The 18,672-nt window shown below is 62.7% G+C and overlaps 1 protein-coding gene across 4 annotated transcripts in view; it reads right to left on the bottom strand.

Moving 5' to 3' along the window:
• Window positions 1–10,178: 10,178 nt before the first annotated feature.
• AGAP1 (ArfGAP with GTPase domain, ankyrin repeat and PH domain 1) overlaps window positions 10,179–18,672 on the bottom strand; it is a 415,191-nt gene continuing 406,697 nt past the window's right edge. For all 4 annotated transcript variants that reach the window (XM_054571257.1, XM_054571253.1, XM_054571255.1 and 1 more), the window contains 2 exons: window positions 12,567–12,822; window positions 10,179–10,384 (listed from right to left, as the gene is read on the bottom strand). In XM_054571257.1, coding sequence (XP_054427232.1) covers window positions 10,181–10,384; window positions 12,567–12,822 — 460 coding nt within the window. In that variant the 3' untranslated portion in view covers window positions 10,179–10,180. The remainder of the gene's footprint in view (window positions 10,385–12,566; window positions 12,823–18,672) is intronic.

Consider the following 18,672-nt stretch of genomic DNA (forward strand, 5'->3'; position numbering starts at 1 on the left):
ATCTGTCATCTATCAATCATCTATTATCTATCATCTATCACTTACCATGTATCAATTATCTATCTATCAATCATCTGTCATCTATCTTCTATATATCATTTATTACCTATCATTTATCCATTGTCTATCATTCATTATTTATCATTTATACAAATATATCATCTATCTCTACCCTACCAATATGCTAAAATGTTAACAATCAGTGTAACAAATGAGACGTCTCTGAGTGTTCATTGAACTATTCTGTCCTTCAAATTTTCTGTAGGCTTGAAAAATTTCAACACAGACATTTGAAGGGAAGACTAGGCTACACAATAGATGAAGGAATGCTATTTTATTTTTTAAATAGAAATATGTTTGTATTTTTTAGCAGCTGGAAGGACACACATTCAAACATGAAGTGTCTATATCTTCGGGGTTGGTAAATTGATGATTTCATTTCCTTTCCTTGTTTTAAAAAAGTTATAGAAGCAATAAATATTCAGGTGAATCAGAAAAATCAAGTAAGCAAAGAACAAATTGAAATCAAGGTTTGCCTTAGAGAGAACACCTTGCTAACACCTGCTGCAATTTGGGGGGGATGTCTATGCATACACACATAAACATACATGTAATTCTACATACAATTTTTCTTGCCAAAAAGGGACTCACGGCGCGCACGCCGCCTGGCGGCTGCCTTCGCACACCCTCACCGAGCGCTGCGCACATCTTTCCGTCTCCCGCGGAGTGTCTCCCGCCTGCACACCGTCGGGGGATCTTCACGCCGTGGGTGGGTCCCGAATGGAATGTCCCACATCTCCCGGGACGGCCTGACGACGGCGTCCATACTTACCGCGAGGTCATTAAGGATGAGCACTAGGTTCTTTCCAAATACGAACCCTTCCGTCCTCCCCAGCCTCCAGAGTGGGCACGACCACCCCGCCCGCCTTCCAGACGGCGCTCCGCGGCGCGAGGAAGCAGCCGCCTGGGTGCCCGGGCCGCGCCCGCGTCGCGCCAGCTCGCGGCTTTGGCAGTGAGCGCGGCATCGGGGCGGTACAAGGCGCATCGCGCCTCCCGCACCGAACGGCTGGGCGCTGGAGGAGCTGCGGCCGGCTCTCCGGAGAGATCGGGACACCCCGGGAAACACCGCCTGTTGGGGAGAGTCCTTTTCCCGAGCGCGGCTGGGCAGAGCCAGGAGGAACGGCGTGGAGTGGAAGCGGTCAGGCCTCTGGGAGTTTCCAAAGCCCACACGGCCTGGGCCCAGGGCCTGGGCCAGCCGCGCCCCCAGCCCCCGCCCCACCTGCCTGTCAAAGCCGCCTGGACGGGCCAGTGCGGGCAGCGCGCCCGCGCCTGCTCAGCTCTGCGTGTCGCCAGAGACGGCCAGGAGGGCGCAGCGCCGAGTTCCCACCGCCCCTGATCACGTGCGCGCCGCGTGGGGGGGGTGTGGATGTCTGTGGTGTGCATGTATATGTGATGGGCTTGTGGGGGGGGTGCGTGTGTGGGTCGTGTGCTGTGTGTGTGTGATTCGCCTATGCCTGTGGTGTACATATGTATGTTGTGTGGGGGGTATGTGGTATGTGTGGTGTGTGCACGTGTGGCCTGCGGGGTGTGCATACGATGCGTACATGCGTGTGTGGGGGGGTGTGTCGCCTGTCATAAGTGCGGGGTGCGCACGCGTGGTGGCCGCCCTTTGCAGTGCCGTCCATGCGAGTCTTTCCCCTCCAGCTTTGCAAATAAACGGGCCCTGGGAGTGAGCGCAGCCGGATCGGTCAACACCGTGTGCAAATAAATAAGCGCTAATTGCCTGCAGCGTCTCCGGGTGTCAGGTGCGGTTATCGGACCACATTTATGGGCCAATTAGGCGCCTTACCGGACTTGAGCGGTGATAAACGGCGGTTTGGCGGCTTCGCGGAACGCTGCCGGGCGGCGGGGCGGTGGCCGCGCGCGCTCTCTGCTGGCGAGCACTGAAGGCTTTTGTGCCTGCACAACCGCGCTGGGACCCCGGGTGGCCCGCTCACCCGCACGCGGGGGCAGGTCGGGGTGCACCAGGGGACCGGGGCCAGGCTGGACACTCATGGGGACGGAGGACCGAGAGCCCTGCGCGTCAGCAAGCCGTCCCGGCCACGGAGCGTGGGCCGCCCCTGAGGTTCCACCGAACTGCCTGGGGGCAGCCGGGGGTGGGCCCAGCCCTGCGGGAAGGGGCCAGGCGCGCGTGCCCAGGGGGTGGGGGGCATTCCTCTGGGCCGGTTGCCCCCCAGCCCTGCCACAGTTGTCCTGAAGTCTGGTTTCCTGAAAAGCAGCACCACCCGAAGGAAGCGGTCGGCTGTGGGCTGCAGCCGCCTCCTTTCTTCGCGCGCTCCTGCAGGCGGCGATGGCGGCCGGCCCTCGGCGGACCCCACAGACCCGGGGCCACGGGGAGGGTGGGTGCCGGGAGGGTGCCGAGAGGGGGCGTAGCTCAGAGAGGAGGGCGCGATGGAGGCCACGGAGCCCACCGAGCGCAAGGGCAGGGGCGGCGCTGAGCCGGGGAGGGGACAGGCCCCTGCATCCGAGACCCGGGGCCACAGGGGGCGGCCACAGCACGGGTCGTCCCGGGGAAGAGGCCAGCGAAGCCTGGGAGGGCAGTCGGGCGCGACTTGCCATCTTTCTACTTTCCGATATAAAGACGCGATACACAGGGTGGGGCGGAAATCAGTCTACATATAGAAATAATACAATTAAATAATAACACAAGAATAAACTGTTTTGCATACTCTCGACTGTAAACCTACTTCCACTCCATTCTGCATTTCGTTGGAGAAAAATTTAATGCTATTAGGGACAGTCGTATTAATAGCATCCTCAATGGTTTTCTCTTAGCCGCCCACCGGAGCCTTATCACTCGCGTGGGGCGGAAGCAGCGTCTGGGCCTTCCAGGCCCCTCGGAGGAGTTTCCTGGGGAGGAGGGATCTGAGTGGAGACGCCTTCTGCGCAGGCGTGGCCGAGCCCCGCCTCCCGGCTGCCGGGCGAGCCCTGTCGCTCCCCTGAGCGGCCCAGGCCCCTGTGCACTTCGAGGGACATCGCCTGGGGACAGAACCCCAGCTGTCGTAATAAGTGACCAACCCCCCGCCCGACCCCCCCAAAAACCCCAACAAAAATCTGCACGGAAGCAGTGTAGACATATTCTTTCTTTATTAGAAAGAGGCCTCTACTCTATAGCCACCTCTTCCATTCTTTACACATTCACCTTTTTCTTTGTTTTTCCCCTTAGAACACTGTACAGCGGACGCAAAAACCCCAAGGCAGGAAAGTACAAACCGGCATATTTAATTGAAACAAGATCATGTGAAATAACAAGCAAATGAAATGTCTGTCAATGGTTTTAATTACAGTACAAACAATATAAATAAAGTATCATTGAGTCATTGTGAAACAGAAACTTGCTGAATGAGGTAATATAAAAACAACCCCCCAAAAAAAATCAACAACAAAAAACAACCCATCTCCGGACCAACCCCAGGCTGCTCCCCCAGTTTCTGTACATCACTATTTACAGAAACAAAAACGTCTTGCGAGGCCCCCTCCCTCCTAGGACCGTCTCCCGGTGGCCGCCTTTCACCTGCTGGGGCTCCCCGTTCAGAAACACCCCTGGGCCCGAGGGGTCCAGATGGTGACCTCCAGCCCCTGATAATATTTTAGACGCAACACCCAGGAGGGGACGGGAGCCCGTGTGCCCCAAGCTGGTCGGGGCGTCGTTTCCACCACCGACACGTGTGACCTGCCGTGGGGCGGTTTCTAATGGGCCGTGGCCTGCCTGCGGTGGCACAGCCCTGACCCCGCACCCGTCCGCTTGTGCACCCACGGCCGTGGTGGGGAGGCAGCCGCCGGCCCCGCGGTGGGGCTGCGAGGCGCAGCAGGAGCTCAGGTGAGAGCCTCGGCCCGGCCTGGCCTGGCCACCGCCCCTGCGCCCTTGGGCCAGCCTCGGACCTGCCTCCGCGAAGCGCCCCAGTGCCCAGTGGGCCAAGGCAACCTCACTGAGAGGTGCGGGGCGAGACCCAGCCCTTCCTTCCTGTGGAAAAGCAAACCAGTGTCGCCCAGGGGTGGAACGGCCTGGGGAGACCCCACCGAGCCCCAGCGCTCCTTCCATTTGACACCTGCCACCGCTCAGGCGTGAGTTTGAAGGGGGCGGGGTGACTGTAAACTTCTTTTGCGCGCGTTTTCGAACCAGCGTGGATGACAGCTTCCCGGGCCGGCGGACGCCGTCTGATACAGGGAGGCAAGAGCAGAATGTGACTCAGGGGCGGCCGCTCCTGACCGCTGGGCGTGAGGGGGCTTGCCCGCTCGGGACAGTCCCCAGCGCCTCGTTTGGCTCCTTTCTTTCACTTGCACCTCGAGACAAGGATCACACCATTCCCGCGACAGGGAGCTCCAGATCTGTCCTGAGTGGCGAGTCTATCACGCGGCTGGATCTGCACCCTCGGGGGGCCCTTCCCTAGAGACACCGTAGACCAAAGTGGAGGGGCCCCCAGGCCGACCTCCTGTACCCTCCGAGGCCCCTTGCTTGCCTTGCACACGTCACCTGGTGAGAAGCCCGAGCCCATCCGCCGCTCTGACCAGGGCAGCCTGGACCCCGGCCCCGGCGGCCCGACCCCCACCCCCCGCCCCCGCCGACCTCGGGGCACCGAGGCCCTTCGGGTGGGATGAGGGCCTCGGAAGCGTCTTACCCTGGGGCAGTCTCTGGATCCAAACCCTGCCGTCTCAGGGAGGGCGAGCCCCTCGTGGGGCACCGCGGGGTGGGGACCGCCCCACACCTCCGGCCGCCCAACCCCTGCCTCAGGAGGGTGTCCTCCACACTGTGATACTGAGACACTTCCAGAACCTGCGAGTTCTAAAAGTCACGGAGGGAAGCCAGGCGTTGGGGTTTCAGGGAAAGCTCAACGGATGACATGTCCTCTGATCTCCACGTGGACCCAAAATGACAAACCCAGGCTGGTAGAAAAGCGTTCGTCTATGTTTAAAGAAAAGTGGGACACATCCGAAATGACACAGGGGACCCAAGGTATCATTTAAAAAACCCCCATTGCAGGGCAGTGCGGCTTCTCTCGGGGAGGGCGCTGCTGGTGTGGGACACTAACGCCCCGGCCGCTACTGTTTCCGGGGGAGGTGGGAGGTCAGGGGTCCGCCAGGGCCGCGCTGGCCTGGGTGGCACCGTTGCTCTCTCATCGCGACGCCACGGCCCCTTGGGCTCCCGTGGCCGCTTCCCGGCACCGATGTCTACGCCCGCCCCAAGGGCCACCCGCCCCTGCTCTCTCCTGCATCTCTGGAGGGACCTGACCTTTGGGAGGAAAGGTAGCCTGACTCAGGTGCTCCAGTGACCAAGGGCCACTGTGGGGCGGGGCACAGGGCAGGGCGGTGGGGAGCCGGGGAGCCGGGCCCGCCCAGGGGAGCGGCGCACCTGCGGCCAGAAGCAAGCCGCGCGGGGGTCCAGGCGGTGATGGCGGAGGGAGAGGAACGCAGGTCTTGATGCCAAAGGCCCTTATTTAGCTTTTTGGTGAAGGATGAGGGTGAAAATCACTTTGACACGCGGCCTCACAACGCATGAAGCCCACGCTGGAGGAGGCCGTGAGAAATAAATTATATTTCCTGGGAAAGAATGTGCATCTTCTGCACATTTCTATTTGAATCCCTTCCTGACTGCTTTTCAATTTGTTTGCTTGAAGGACATAAATACAACCCAGGGGAGTTCTAGAAAAGTCGCACCGGCCTTGCGGGCGCGTGGCGGGGGGCAGACACTGAGCAGATGTGGGGGGAGGGGAAGCAGCCCACCCAGGTAACGGATCTGCTTCCCAATTCCCTTTGCCTTTTGAGAAGTTAAGAGTATCTACCTTGTTGCAAGGCTTCCGAAGCTCCCTAGGGGGGGAACGTGGATTTCCCCCTTGTTTCCAGAACATTCTAAATGCAGAGAAAGGGTTGGCAGCGTTGGAGCCACGGGGACCCCTGTCAATGCATGAGCACGGCGGGGGGCAGGCGGACTCAATGGCCACTCTCAGGGGGGAGACGTGGTGGCCAAGTGCAGGCACAAGACAAGTTCCACGCCGCTCTGAAAGGGAAGACAGCCCCAGCGAGGCGGACGCTGTGTCCAACGGCGCGCGAGCTCAGGGAGCCAGAGGAGGGGAGAGGGCAGAGCCCGAAGCCGCACTCGGCCAAGCCAGGGAGCCCCCGGTGGGCTCCGACTTGCAAAGGAAGTGGAAGAGACCGTAGAAACGAGGACCAGTCCAGGAGTGCGGCACACAGGCCTCTGGGCACCCAGAGGTGGCTCCTGAAGGGAGGGGGCCTGTCCACGCCAACAGCACGGTGCGGGGGGCGGAAGGGGTCCTCTTGGGCCAAGGCAACCTCACTGAGGGGCGCGGGGCGAGACCCAGCCCTTCCTGCCTGTGGAAAAGCAAACGCAGACTAGCGAAGTGGGGGGCGAGCTGGGGTGAGGGGCCGAGGAGGTGGGGATTGGGCGGTTCGGGCTCCTCCCCGCGGGGAGAGGGGCTCCCGGGGCAGGGCCTCAGAGCACCCACGGGCTCCCACAGGGAGAGGAGGGTGGGAGGCTCGCAGGGAGGGGCGGGCCCCCCGGGCGGACATGGCCCACGTCTCTGTTCTTCACAGACGCGCCCGTCTCCGAACCTCCAGCCCTAGGCAGGGCATCGGGGGCGCGCATCCCAGAGTGTGCAATGTCAGCACACCCTGCAAGGCCACACCGGCGTCACAGAGGAGGAGGAGCCCGGGAAGCTGGACGCTTGCCCCCGCTGCACAGGTGGGACAGCAGAGCCAGGCGCCCCGGCCCGCTTCGCCCCGGGGCTGGCTTTGCTGCGGGACCCGTTTTTCCCTGAGGAGGTCAGTGGCAGCTCCTTGGCAAACGCGGGGGATGGGCCTGAGGGCGTGCAGGTCTCCTGAAAGCGGGCAGGGCCAGGGTCTGCCCTGGAGGAGGCAGAGGCCGGCCCGCGCAGGCCGCACCCGGCTGGACGGGGCCGCCGAGGCGGCCGGAGGGTCGGAGGGCCCGCGTCGCCCGGGCTGCCGGTGGAATTCCCGCCCCGGGCAGTTCCGCGAGAGCGGCCCTGCCCCACGCCCCCAGCCCCGCGGCCGGCCGGCGCCCTGTGGCCGTCCCCTCCTTCCGGGGGCGATCTCGAGCAGCGTGTGCTCACCAGAGGACAGGGAAAGGCGCCTACCCACGCCTGCCGAGCTGTCGCTTCCTGGGGCGACGGGCGGCGGAGGGGACAGGGACGTGGCCGGGGTTCTGGGCTTGGTAAGCCTCCCGTCCTCCCGGGGGGTACGCGAGGCCCCCCGCGTGCGGGGTTCTCCTGGCCGCGGAAGGGGCCCAGCGAGGCCGCCCGTGGCCGCCCCCACCTGTGGCCGCCGGCCCCGGGGGGCCTCCCCGGCGGGCAGTTCCTCCTCGGAGGGGAAACGGCCACCCTGACGGAAGGGCCGTGTGGGCTCCGCGGCGGCGGCGCCTCTCGTCACTGTCACTTCAGAGGCTGTACGAGGAAAGGCACGATGGCGACGCGGGCCCCTTCCCAAACTGGCCGTGCCCGACACGGCCCGGGCTCCCGGCTTCCCTGGCCTCGGCCCGGGTGCGGCTCTGAGGTGGCACGAGCGCCGTCAGCAACGGAGACCTCCTGGCCCCACGCGGAGGCGCCAACCCGCGAGCCGCCAGGTGCCCCGACTTGAAAAGAAAGCCCTCGAAGCCCACGCGTGCCTCTCCTCCGCTGCGAGGGCTCAGGACACAGGCCGCCTCCAGGACCCGCGACGCCACGACGGAGGGCGGGCCGGGCTGTCTAAGGAGGGACCCAGGGAACCCCCGGGCCGGAGCGGGGGCGGGAGAGCCGCCCCAGCATTCGGGGCGTGAATGGCTGGGAGCAAACAAGTCATTTGGGAAAATATTATATTATAAACACATATAATAAGAATATGTACATACTCATATACATCCCAAAGAGAAGGCTTACAAGGAATCCCGCTTCCTTCCCGAAGGCGGCTTCGCTGTGGAAAGCATTCCTATGGCGGGGCTCACTACCACGAAATAATTTAGGAATTTCAGGTATTTTCTATCTGTGCTCACGACGACGAGCCTATGCTAAAGGCTGCGTGGGGGCGGGCGTGTGTAGCTGGGTTAGGGCGGTGATGCTTCTTCAAAAATAGGCGACTTTTTTTTTTCCTATTCACATTCGAAATAACTGCACAGTGAGGACACACGGAAGTAGAAACTGGGCGGGGGGGGGGTCTCCTGTCCACGCCTGGCGCCTCTGGCAACGGCCACGCTCCACGGACCGCGCGGAGAGCGCAGATGCCCATGGAGCGCCCACCCACAGAGAAACGCCATGTAAAGCTTTGTTTTTTTCTTACCTACTTTTTTTTTTTAAAAAAAAGGGGAAGAGGAGGAAAAACTCTTACAAAATAGAAGGACGGGTATACGAAAGCCAGGGAATTCTCGAGGCGGCTGGGCGGACGTGGCCCGCCTTCCTGTGCCGGGTCACCACCTTCCAGGCCCGCGCCCCCTTCCTGACCCAGGGCGCCTTGGCGTGGCCCGCTGTTTGGCCTCCACGCGGGAGGCGGCTGAAGCCGGAAGCAGCCCGGAACCATGACGACAAACAGGAGCCATATGAAAATGGATGGCCTGGCTACCGAGGGAGCGTCTTAGGGATGCTCAGGGGCCAGCCGGTGCCACAGGGCCCTCGGCGGCGGCCACAGCTAACCACCGCCCGGCACGGGACCCGGCGCCTGCCCCCCCCCACCCCACCCCCCGCCCCGCACGCCTGGCCGGGCCTCTGTCTGGCTGGCGGCCGAGGCGGCATCGGCCCTGAGCCCCGTTCTCCATAATGAGGCCTCTCACGCGCCCCTCCCCCTCCTCGTACGCTTGGGTCTTTTTTTTTTTTCTTTCTCGATTTTAATAAGCAAATTGTGCTACCGCCCTGTTCTGATGTGCCCCCTTTTACAAGCTGTAGATCACGTTAATGGAAGTGTTTACCGCTGCGAACACCCTCTATGTACAGCGATCTGTGACCCTCCTATCTCAGCTAGTTGCACATTATTAGTTCACATCCAGTTCAATTTATAAATTAACAGAGGTGCCATTCGTCTGTACAAAAATCAATGCATATTTATGAACTTCTTTTATTCAAATAGATTTCCACACATCTCGTCTGAAGACATAGTACGGAAGCCTGTGCGACTTGGGCAACGTGGCCCGGGAGTGGCTGAGACCCAAGATGTCCACCATGGCAAAAGGACACAAACCCTCTCTCCTGTTCGGGGGCATCACCCGCCTTCCGGGCACCGAGCCAGCTTCCTCGGCGCCCGAGGTGTCACCGTTGGCTGCGGGTGTGGTTTCCTTCTGAGTTTCTGAGCTCCTCTTATTTATTTTTCCCATTTTGTTTTTGCACCAAGGAGACTGCAGTCAAATACAACTCAGCGACCGATTCCCCCTCTTTGGACTGAAAAATTAAACAGAGGCTAAATTATGACAGTGAATTTAGAAAGGAGGGCTCCGAGGGCTCGGAAGAACATGTCTGGGATAATATGATGCTTCTACGAGTATTGCAATCACATCGCGGCGCTCACCGGAGCGTGCCGCGTGACTGCCTCCCCGGCTAATAGGCTTCCTTCGCGGCGATGACTAATCAGGTTCTATTAAACAGCGGTAATGCTGCAAGAACTCAACTATACGAGTGTAATGAAGCCAGCGTCCTCCCGGGACAGATTAGCTACAACTGATTTGACACATACCATCATAGGGGCTTCAAACCTGACAAACTCAGCTCGCTTCTGATTTACACCGTCAAGCTCCTCGGAGAAGAGATGAGATGGAGGCAAGTGTTCCGTGTGGTGGAGGTGAAATGTACTGATGTGCTTAACTGCCGGCTCCGGAGAGCGCGCCTCTCCGAGCTGCCGCCGCCCGCCCCCTCGCGTCCGCCCCGTCCCTTGTGCCATGCTCTGTCTACGGGCCGCCGGGACGAGGGTCCCGGGCCGTGTGCTCTCGTCAACCAACCGAGCCCGTCGGTGGCTCCTGCGTGCCGACGGGGGGAGTCCATGGAAACGGTCGATCCTGCAGCCTCGGGGCCCCGTCTTCCCCCGCGAGGGCTGGCCGGGCTCTGTGATTTCGCTGCGGGTGAGGGAGGGCGGGTGGGCGGCCGGCGACCCCCGGGAGGAGGGCGGGGCAGCGGGCGGGGAGCGCGGTCGCGCCTCAGATGACGGTGGGCACCCGCCCGCTGCCGCCGCTGCGGCCGCCGCTCTTGCGGGACAGGTTGGGGGTGGCCATGAGCACGAAGCGCTCGTCGGGGCAGCCGTACTGCAGCAGCACCTCCACGCACTCCTGGCTGGGCGCCTGCCGGGCGTAGGCCAGTGCCGTGTTCCCGTGGGCGTCGCGGGCCATCACGTCCACCCCGTACTGCGGAGGCAACAGAGCCGTGTTAGTGTCTGGGTGGCGGGCCACCTGTCCCGTGTTGGGGGCACAACAGGGTCCCCAGGCGTCCACTTTAAGGCAAGGACGTGCTTTTACAGCGACAAGCCCCTCCGCCCCCCACCGTCTGACAGAAATGAACCCCGGTGACCCCCATTTGGCTACTGCTGTCTGGACCTTCCAACTGTAAACAGAAAAACTGGTCGGTTTTTGATCTCAGAAGCAGTTGTCACTGGAGGCCACACGCGAGAGCATAAGAAAAGTCTCCTGTCATCTCTCTAGTCACAGGTAATCATGGTTAACAGCTCAGCATATTTTCCTTTGAGTCTAAATGCATCGTTGAAATAAAACTTACACAAATGTTTATCTTTTTTTTAACTGAACACTGTACTGGGCTCATTTTCCCACATCATTAAAAATTATGCAAAAGCATGACACCTCCTGGCCGCCCAGAGTTCCTCCCGTGAATACACTCTGGAGACCCCGTGCTGGGCGCCACACGTTCCGTGTAACAAGTGTCGTTGGCGTGAACAGTGCCGTGGTACACGTCCTCACATGGGACGTTTCTCAGGCTCTCTGACTGCCAGAGCGGCAGGAAGCGGGGAACCCTCGCTCGCCCTGAACGCACACGCCGACGGTTCTTGCCCTTGGAAGGGGAGCCTGACTTCGGCTGCCACCACTGGGCCTGGGAGGCTCCCGTCAGCACGGAGTGTGGCGATGAAAGGGACTTAGGCCCGTGCGCAGGGGAAAGAGGCTACGCATGGGCGTCCGACCCATAGCCCGGGGACCGCATGCAGCCCACTGGATGGCTATGAATGCGGCCCACCACAAAATCGTAAATGTACTTAAAAACTTATTTTTTGCTCACTAGTTTTCGTTATTGTTTGTGTATTTCACGTGTGGCCCAGAGACGCCAGAAGGTTGGACATCCCCGCTTAAGCAATTTGTTACGGAACTGTGTCCCCCAAGTCCACGGTGGACCGAGTCCGAAACCCAAGAGTGTGACCGCAGCTGGTGACGGGCCTTCGGAGGGGCGAAGGGAGGCCACGGCGGGGCCCTAGCCCAGAGCAACTGGCGCCCGGGGGTGAGGGCGAGAGCCCGCGAGTGCGCGCGCACAGCGGCCACGGGAGAGGCCGGCGGCCGCCCGCCGAGCGCAGAGCCACGGGAACCCACTGGCCCGCCCCTCGGTCTTGGGCTTCTGGCTTCCAGGGCCGCAAAAAAAGGGGCTCCTGCTGTGGAAGCCCCCCAGCCCGTGGAGCTTTGTTCGGGCAGCCCGAGCTGACCCACATGCAACTGCTGGAGTGAAGCTGGACGTTTTAGTGGTTTTGATACCTGGGCATCTAACCCTCCCGTCACACCCATGACAAAAGCCCAGTGAAAACATGCAGGGGCGGAGCTGTCCTCAGCTGCTGGGACAGACCCACCTGTGGCCCCCCCGGGGGCAGAGATGGCAGAGCCCCGGGCAGCGCCCCTCCCCACCCAGGCACCCTCTGGGCAGGCAGCTCCCTGCCCCCTCCCGAGCGGCCCCGGGGCCCGAGGACCCCACGGGTGCAGGGTGTGGGCGTCTCCTGGCCTGCACCGAGCCCCTCTTCCCCTTATGCCCCTGCCCCCGTTCCAGGTTCACCACTGATGTTTCCATGGGAATTTAAAAAACAACTTTCCCCAGTAAAAATTAATCAGAACAGCCCAGGCGAAACCCTTTGACACACATCTACCATGTTAAATCGCTCCGCTGAGGGCCGCAGTTTTGTGTCACTTGAATGAGAAAGCCCAGGCCGGGTGATGGGAAGCCATAGAAGCCATTCGGTTTTTATCCTCTCTGTCCACCCCCCCGACCCAAACGGGCGTTTTTCCTGTGGACAAATGAGAGAGACCCCACCCACCACATTGGATCAAGGGGGTTCCCTAAAAGGGTGAGCTCCCCAGAAACTCCAGCAAATGCCGAACGGAGAGGACCGCAGTCCCCACGGGGGGCGGCCTGTCCAGCTGACCGCATCCCAGTCCGCGCGGGTCCTTTGGGCGGAGGCTCCCACAGGTGAGCCCTCTGGGCGGGGGCCCCCGCCCCAAGTCCTAAATCCCCCGTTGCCCTGGCTTCCCACGTCCAGGCCGGCGGACACCCGAAGCAACACCGCCCGCCCCCGCCCCCGCCCCCCGCGCTCGGGCCACCTACCCAGACCAGGAGCTGCGCCAGGACCACGTTCCCCTTCCGGCAGGCCAGGTGCAGCGCCGTGCGGCCGTCCGCCTCCCCGCAGGTCGCGTTCACCTCGTCCCGGGAGCCGTGCGCCAGGAGCAGGATGACCGCCCGCAGGTCCTCGTCGGCGGTGGCCCGCAGCAGGTGCTGGCCCAGGGGCAGCTCGGGGCAGGGCCGCGGGGCCAGGAACAGCTTCTGCTCGTACTTGGCCCGGATCCACCGCTCCTTCTCTTCCCTGCAAGAAGCAGGCGTGGCCACGGTCAGGCAGGACAGCGGGGGCTGCCGCCCTCTGCGCCTGCGCCTTCCTGCCAGCAGGCGTGGAAGGGAAGTCAAACCGCAGGGGCACGTGTCTTCACCAGCGTGGGGAAGCCCCGGGGAGGGGTTGACCCGCGGTTCACAGAGCGGGGTCCCCTCCCCCAGGGCCTCGGAGGGTGTTCTGACAAACCCTAGGGCGCTGCGGGTGCCCTGCGGCCTCGGGCCCTCGCGTGAGTCCCTCCCCACTCCGCGCGGGGCTGCGGCCTGGGAGAACTGCCCCCTGCCCGGGATGCATTGGGCACCCCGCGGGACGGACGCCGCAGGCCTGTGGGCCCGTTGCACGGAAGGGCAGCTGTGAGTCCGGACTGAAGACGCTGGGCCGGGCTCGGGCAGGACCGGGCGCGCAGTACCCCCCGCCCCCCTCCCGGGGGCTGACCGGCTCTTCACGCCTCGCCCGCAGGGGCTCTAACCACTGCAGGAAGTGTTGCTACAGACCTTCACGTGAAGGGCAGAGACTTGGACGGGGAGGCTTAGAGCAGAGACACAGCTGCCCCCTGCCCCTACCCCGCCCCCCCGACCCCTCTCCTGTCCCCTCCCCATCGCCGCGTGCAACTCTGCCATCTCCCCAGACACGGGGCCGGGGTGGGGGGCAGTTTGGCTTGTGTGGAGAATGTCGTGGGTTCCTTCAGTGACAAAACACCGCTGGGCTTTCTGAGGGACAGTGCATAGGGCCCAGCCTAGGAGTCCGGGCAGGCGGCCAGAGCCCGGGGCCAGGCGAGAGGTACGGAGGAGAGGACGGCGCCGGGGAGGGCGCGGGGCCTCAGGGGGCCGGGCGTGACAGCGGCAGCGGGCTCCCCCGCCCTCAACGGCAGAGCGCGCTGAGGATGAGTGACAGGAGGCGGGCGGGCAGGATGAGAGCGCCCCTCCCCCCACCCGCAGCCTCACAGGGGACAGGACGCTCCACGTGACACCTGGAGGGAGGGCTGGAAACGAAAAGGAGGGACTGGCTGAGACGAGAGGAGCCAGTGGCCCGGTGTTTGTACGGACCCAGAGGACCCGGCCCGGCCGCGGACCCCTGCGCTCGCGGCTGCTGCCTGGGGCGCTCGGTTTCGGCTTCCCCAGAAGGACGCTCACAGCATGGAGAGCGCCACCCTCCAGACCGTGCAGCATCGCTGGGGCTGGGGGTGGGGGTATCCAGGCAGGAAAACGCAGCAGCAGACCCGAAGCCGGCAGCGCGTGACCCGGGAGGGTCAGGGAGCGCAGGGGCGGGGGCGCTGCGGGGACGGGCACTTTTGATGAGGGTGATGATGGGAGAGGGAAGCCCCGCAGAGGGGCAGCGACTGCCGTCGCCCCAGGGACAGAGACGGCGCGGGGACGCACCAACGCGCCCTGAAGCCCGGCCTGTCCTCCGGAGGACCGCCCAGGCCCACAGCCACCCACGGCCGGGGGTCGCTCGGGCCTCCCTGACCTGCGATCCTCGGAAGGGAAGCCCGTCACCCGTGGCCTTTTTCCTGCCAAGTACAGAAGGGAGCCTTGTTTGCACCTTTCCCCTGCTGACTCTGTTCCCAGCGTCTGCCGGGCCCTAATCTGTTCTTAAATACTTAGGCAAACACACCTTCCAGGGGCTGATGGGGATTAGTTGTGCTTCACTTCCTGGTACATGTGGGAGACCCCAGAGTGACCCCTGACCCTTGCCATGTAGAGATTTCCGGGCCAAATGCTGGGCCGCAGCTTGGAAGCCACCCCAGCACCTGCCCTTGTGGCTCCAATGGGGACCGGCGCGGTGTCCCCACTTGGGCCAAAATACAGGAACTGGAACACAGGCAACGGCTTGGGAACAGCAGCGGAGGCAAGAGACAGGCACTCTGGCCAAACCCTGGCCTCACGGTACTCAAGAACCTTATTTAACATGTAGTAAACATATGTTGATGCATCTCATAAATCACCAGCAAGGAAGAGCAAGATGTGAACGCGAGGAAAAGAAACAGGGTCACGTGCCCGTCTTCCGGGTCCAATGCGCCAGCTCCAGTTTTGGGGTAGGCGTTAAAATCGGGGGCTTCCGTCCCGCTCTGGCCGGCTTTCAGGCTCCCTGCCAGTCGCCTGCAGGGGAGGCGAGAGCGGTGGTCCTAATGGCCACAATTCCATTTTCCCTGTGATGTACGAACACCCCAAAGGGGAGGATAAGCCCTCCGTTTCGAATCCTCTCCTGCTGTCACTCGGACGCGTGGGGTGACCTGTGCCCTCGAATCTGGTCACCCCACAGACAAGCTCACCTGAATTCACCGGACCCAACCCGCATCTGAACGATTATCCTGTTTGAACTGTGCTCTGCTTTTAAGTGAGTATTGAAAGGCGGGTCCCGGTTTGCTGGGGCTGAAAATGCTTGCTCTTTGGGGCGCCTTCTTTAGAGGAAAGACTCTAACACCACGTGGGTGAAATCAGGGACAGGGCGCCGAAGGGGCTGCGTTAGCTCACCGCGGACCCGCCTGCCGCCCGCGGGCGCCGGAGCCGGGCGGCCCGGCCTGGGGAGCGCGGCAGCACCTCTGGCGGCGGCTTCGGACCACGGGCCTGACACTGTGCGTCTGTGGGCCCGGCGAGGGGACGGCACAGGTGCAGAGCCTCCAGGCCTCCTGGGGGCTGCCGCGCCCTCCACTAGGACGCCCCCAGACCCGTTCAAGGCGTGGCTTTTATTGTTTCACAGAACCACGGTTCTCTCCCCAAACTTCCTGTGCTGTTAAAAACAATGCTTCAGCCCTGGCCGGTGTGCACCAAAGGGTCGGGGGTTTGATCCCCTGTCAGGACATGTATGGGAGGCCACCCATTGATGTTCCTCTTTCCCCCTCCCTCTCTCTCTAAAAATCAATAAAAATATTTAAAAAATTCAATCCTGGCTTCCGGGCCCCACAGCACTGTGATACTCCCGTGGGCTTTTGGATCCCAAGGGGCGGCCAGAAAGCTCAGGGCGGCCGGACTCCGGGCCTGTCAGCGCGCTGCTCTTCAGGATGAGACCAGCTTGGGGGCGGCAGGCTCCGACACGAACGTGAGCGTTCTGGGGGCCCCCGCCCAGATGCGAGCACCGACCATTGCTCACACCCCTCCCCCGCGCTTGCTGCCCCCGCCCCCCACCCCCCGGCAGGCCGGGGGAACTGAGCTCCGGCGCACTCTGCGGCGGCCACAGCGGGGGGAGAGGCGCGCCATCGGCGCCAGAGGCGGCGGCTCTCGTTCGGCTTTGTGCCTCCCAGTGGCGCAGGCTCTGCCACCGCAGCGCCGCCTGGGGCCCGCCTTTCCTTGTCTGTGAAGCGGGCGCCCCGGTGTCGACAGATGGCGTGGGGGCTCCAGGACGTGAGGTCCCGTGGCCGGTGGTGGGCTGGCCACAGCGCTCACTCTGCAAACAGCAGCTGCTGGCACTGCGGTCACAGGACAGTGCCCGTGACGATTCCCTGTGCCACCAGGCGCCTGTGGGGCGGCGTGTACAGAGCTGCGCTGGTGACGCAGGGGCGGCGGCGCCACAGTGCCTGCTGGACGCTTGTGGTTCCCAGGCCCCCAGCATCTGTGGGACTGAGCTTCACACGTCCGACACTTGGCGGCTGGCGGGGGACCTGGCCGGGGCCTTGACAAAGCCATCAGTGTCTCGTGGGCCACCCCTGGTCACCACCCACGGTGCAGAGGGGCCTGAGACGCTGGCGTGAGGGGTGCTCAGCGGGACAGGACCCCGTGGCTGTCAGGGGCCCAGTCTGGTCAGACGTCTAAAGACTTCCCGGAAGTTGCATGGAGCTGTGCCCCGCACCCCCCGCCCTGCCCAATTCATGGGTTGACTCCCAACCCCCAGCTGTAATTTATTTGGAGGCAGAGTGTGTCGGAGGCAATGAAGGTTAAAAGCAGTCACAGGGCGGGGCCCAATCCCATGGGACGGGTGTGTCACAGGAGATACCCGAGACACCCCCCCCCCCCCCCCCGCCAAACAGAGAAGAGACCACATGAGGATACGGCGTGGAGTCGCCATCTGCAAGCCAGGAAGAAGCCTCACCAGGAACCAACCCTGCCGACCCCCTGACCTTCGGCGTCCGGCCCCCACAGCTGTGGGAAGGTCCCTGTCTGTCACTGGAGCCCCCGGCTCTCCGTCATCCTCATCTGGTTTCTGTGCCAACAGCTAGCGCGTGAAAGGCGGGCACTCTGACGATGAGGCCTTCTCTGCCAAAAACCAGGTATTCTGTCTAAAGCCCTGAGCCCTGAGTGCCCTGCCGCCAGGCGCAGGCAGCCCGATGGGCGCCCTGCAGTCCCAGGCCCCCTCTGGGGCCGCCTGCCTTGGCTGTGCTCCCCCCCCACCCCAGAAGGCCAGTTCAAGAGCAGAGGAGCCGGCAGTCCATCACCTCCCCTGCCCCCCTCCCCCGGGGCCCGCTGCTCACAGCCCCTGTTAGCTAATGAGCTAAGAAATGAATTATTGGCGTGGCCGCCGTCAGCAGGAGGAGGCGGCCGCCCCCGTTTGCGCCCCTTGCTGACACACCTTTATATAAATCAGCCGCTCGGGAGCGCGAGAAAACGAGAGCGCGGGCAACCCATCAGAAGACAGGCGCTGACCCGGTCCCCCCAAATAAAGACACAGTCAAAGGCACCGCAGTAAACGTTTTCTTCCCTGCTGCCAACAATGGAGCTTTTGGAGGGGACCTGTCTCCCCCGGGCCCCATCCAGGAAACCGCCTGGCGTGCGAGCCAGTGGCCAGCGCAGGACTTAGGGATCAGGCCGTGGGCGCTGTGCATCTACTGAGGCACACGGGGCTCTGCTGGGACAGATGGCGCTCTGCCTGCAGCCCGACAGACGAGGCTTGGCCACGCTTGACCTTGGGGGGGCGGTGATGACAGGGTCAGGGCTCCATGCGTCCCCCCAAGGTGATCCCTGGGACACGTCCCACCTCCAGCCTGCAGATTTTGTGCCTGCAAAAGGAGTCACCTGCTGGCACCAGGAAACAGCGCGTGGGCCGGCCGATGAGGCCTGGCATTCACCGTGATGGCAGGGACAGCTTTACTACGAGTCCCTGACAGCGCGGGGCTCTGAAAGGGACCCTGGGGCGTGGCGCACATCAAACCCCGAGCGCCTGCTGAGGAATCGTGAGAAAAAAAAGAAAGGCTTAGGGGGGAAAAAAAGAGATGAATCAGTTTTATTCCAAGTTTCAGGAGAGGGGAAAGGACAGAGTACTTGGTGGCCGCTGGGGGCTGGGCTGGGCTGGGGGCCAGGGGAGCTGCGCCCTCCACACAGGACGGGGCTCGGGGACTCGCTGTGGCTGGCGCTTGGCTGGGCTGCAGCTCTCCTCTCTGGAGAGGGGACTCAGAGCGCCCCCTGCCCCTACCTCTGCCTGCCCTCCCACCCTGGGACTACAAATACCAACCTGGGGATGCACAGGCGGTAAGGAGGCTGACTCAGCGGAGGAAGGGCACAGTTAGAGCGGAAAAGACCGGGGAGGTGGCGGGACCAGGGACAGACATGAGCAGTCATGTTTGCCAAAGGTGTCCAGGGCAGGGCTGTGGGAAGCAGGCTCTGCCGCTGTGGCTCTGGCAGGACCCGGGGATGGCCCGGGAGCGGTGCGGGCTGCTCTGGGCTCTGCCTTTGGTCGTGGGGCGCAGTCCCAGGGGAGGGTCGCTGTGCCCGGCAGGCCGCCGCAGTGCTCGGCTCCAGGAGGCACATGAGCATCCCCGAGGAGCCACGAGAGGTCTGGGACAGAGGCATCCAGAAGCCAAGAATGCCACTGGGGCGCGTGGCAAGAATGCCACATGGTGACGAAGGGGCATCGTGGGGAGGATCGGCGCCCCCAGCACGTCCCACTGTCCAGAGTGAG

The sequence above is a fragment of the Pteronotus mesoamericanus genome, unplaced genomic scaffold (assembly GCF_021234165.1).
Source record: "Pteronotus mesoamericanus isolate MK-2021 breed Mesoamerican mustached bat unplaced genomic scaffold, CSHL_Meso_final contig_1018, whole genome shotgun sequence".
In the NCBI taxonomy this organism is placed as follows: Eukaryota; Metazoa; Chordata; class Mammalia; order Chiroptera; family Mormoopidae; genus Pteronotus; species Pteronotus mesoamericanus.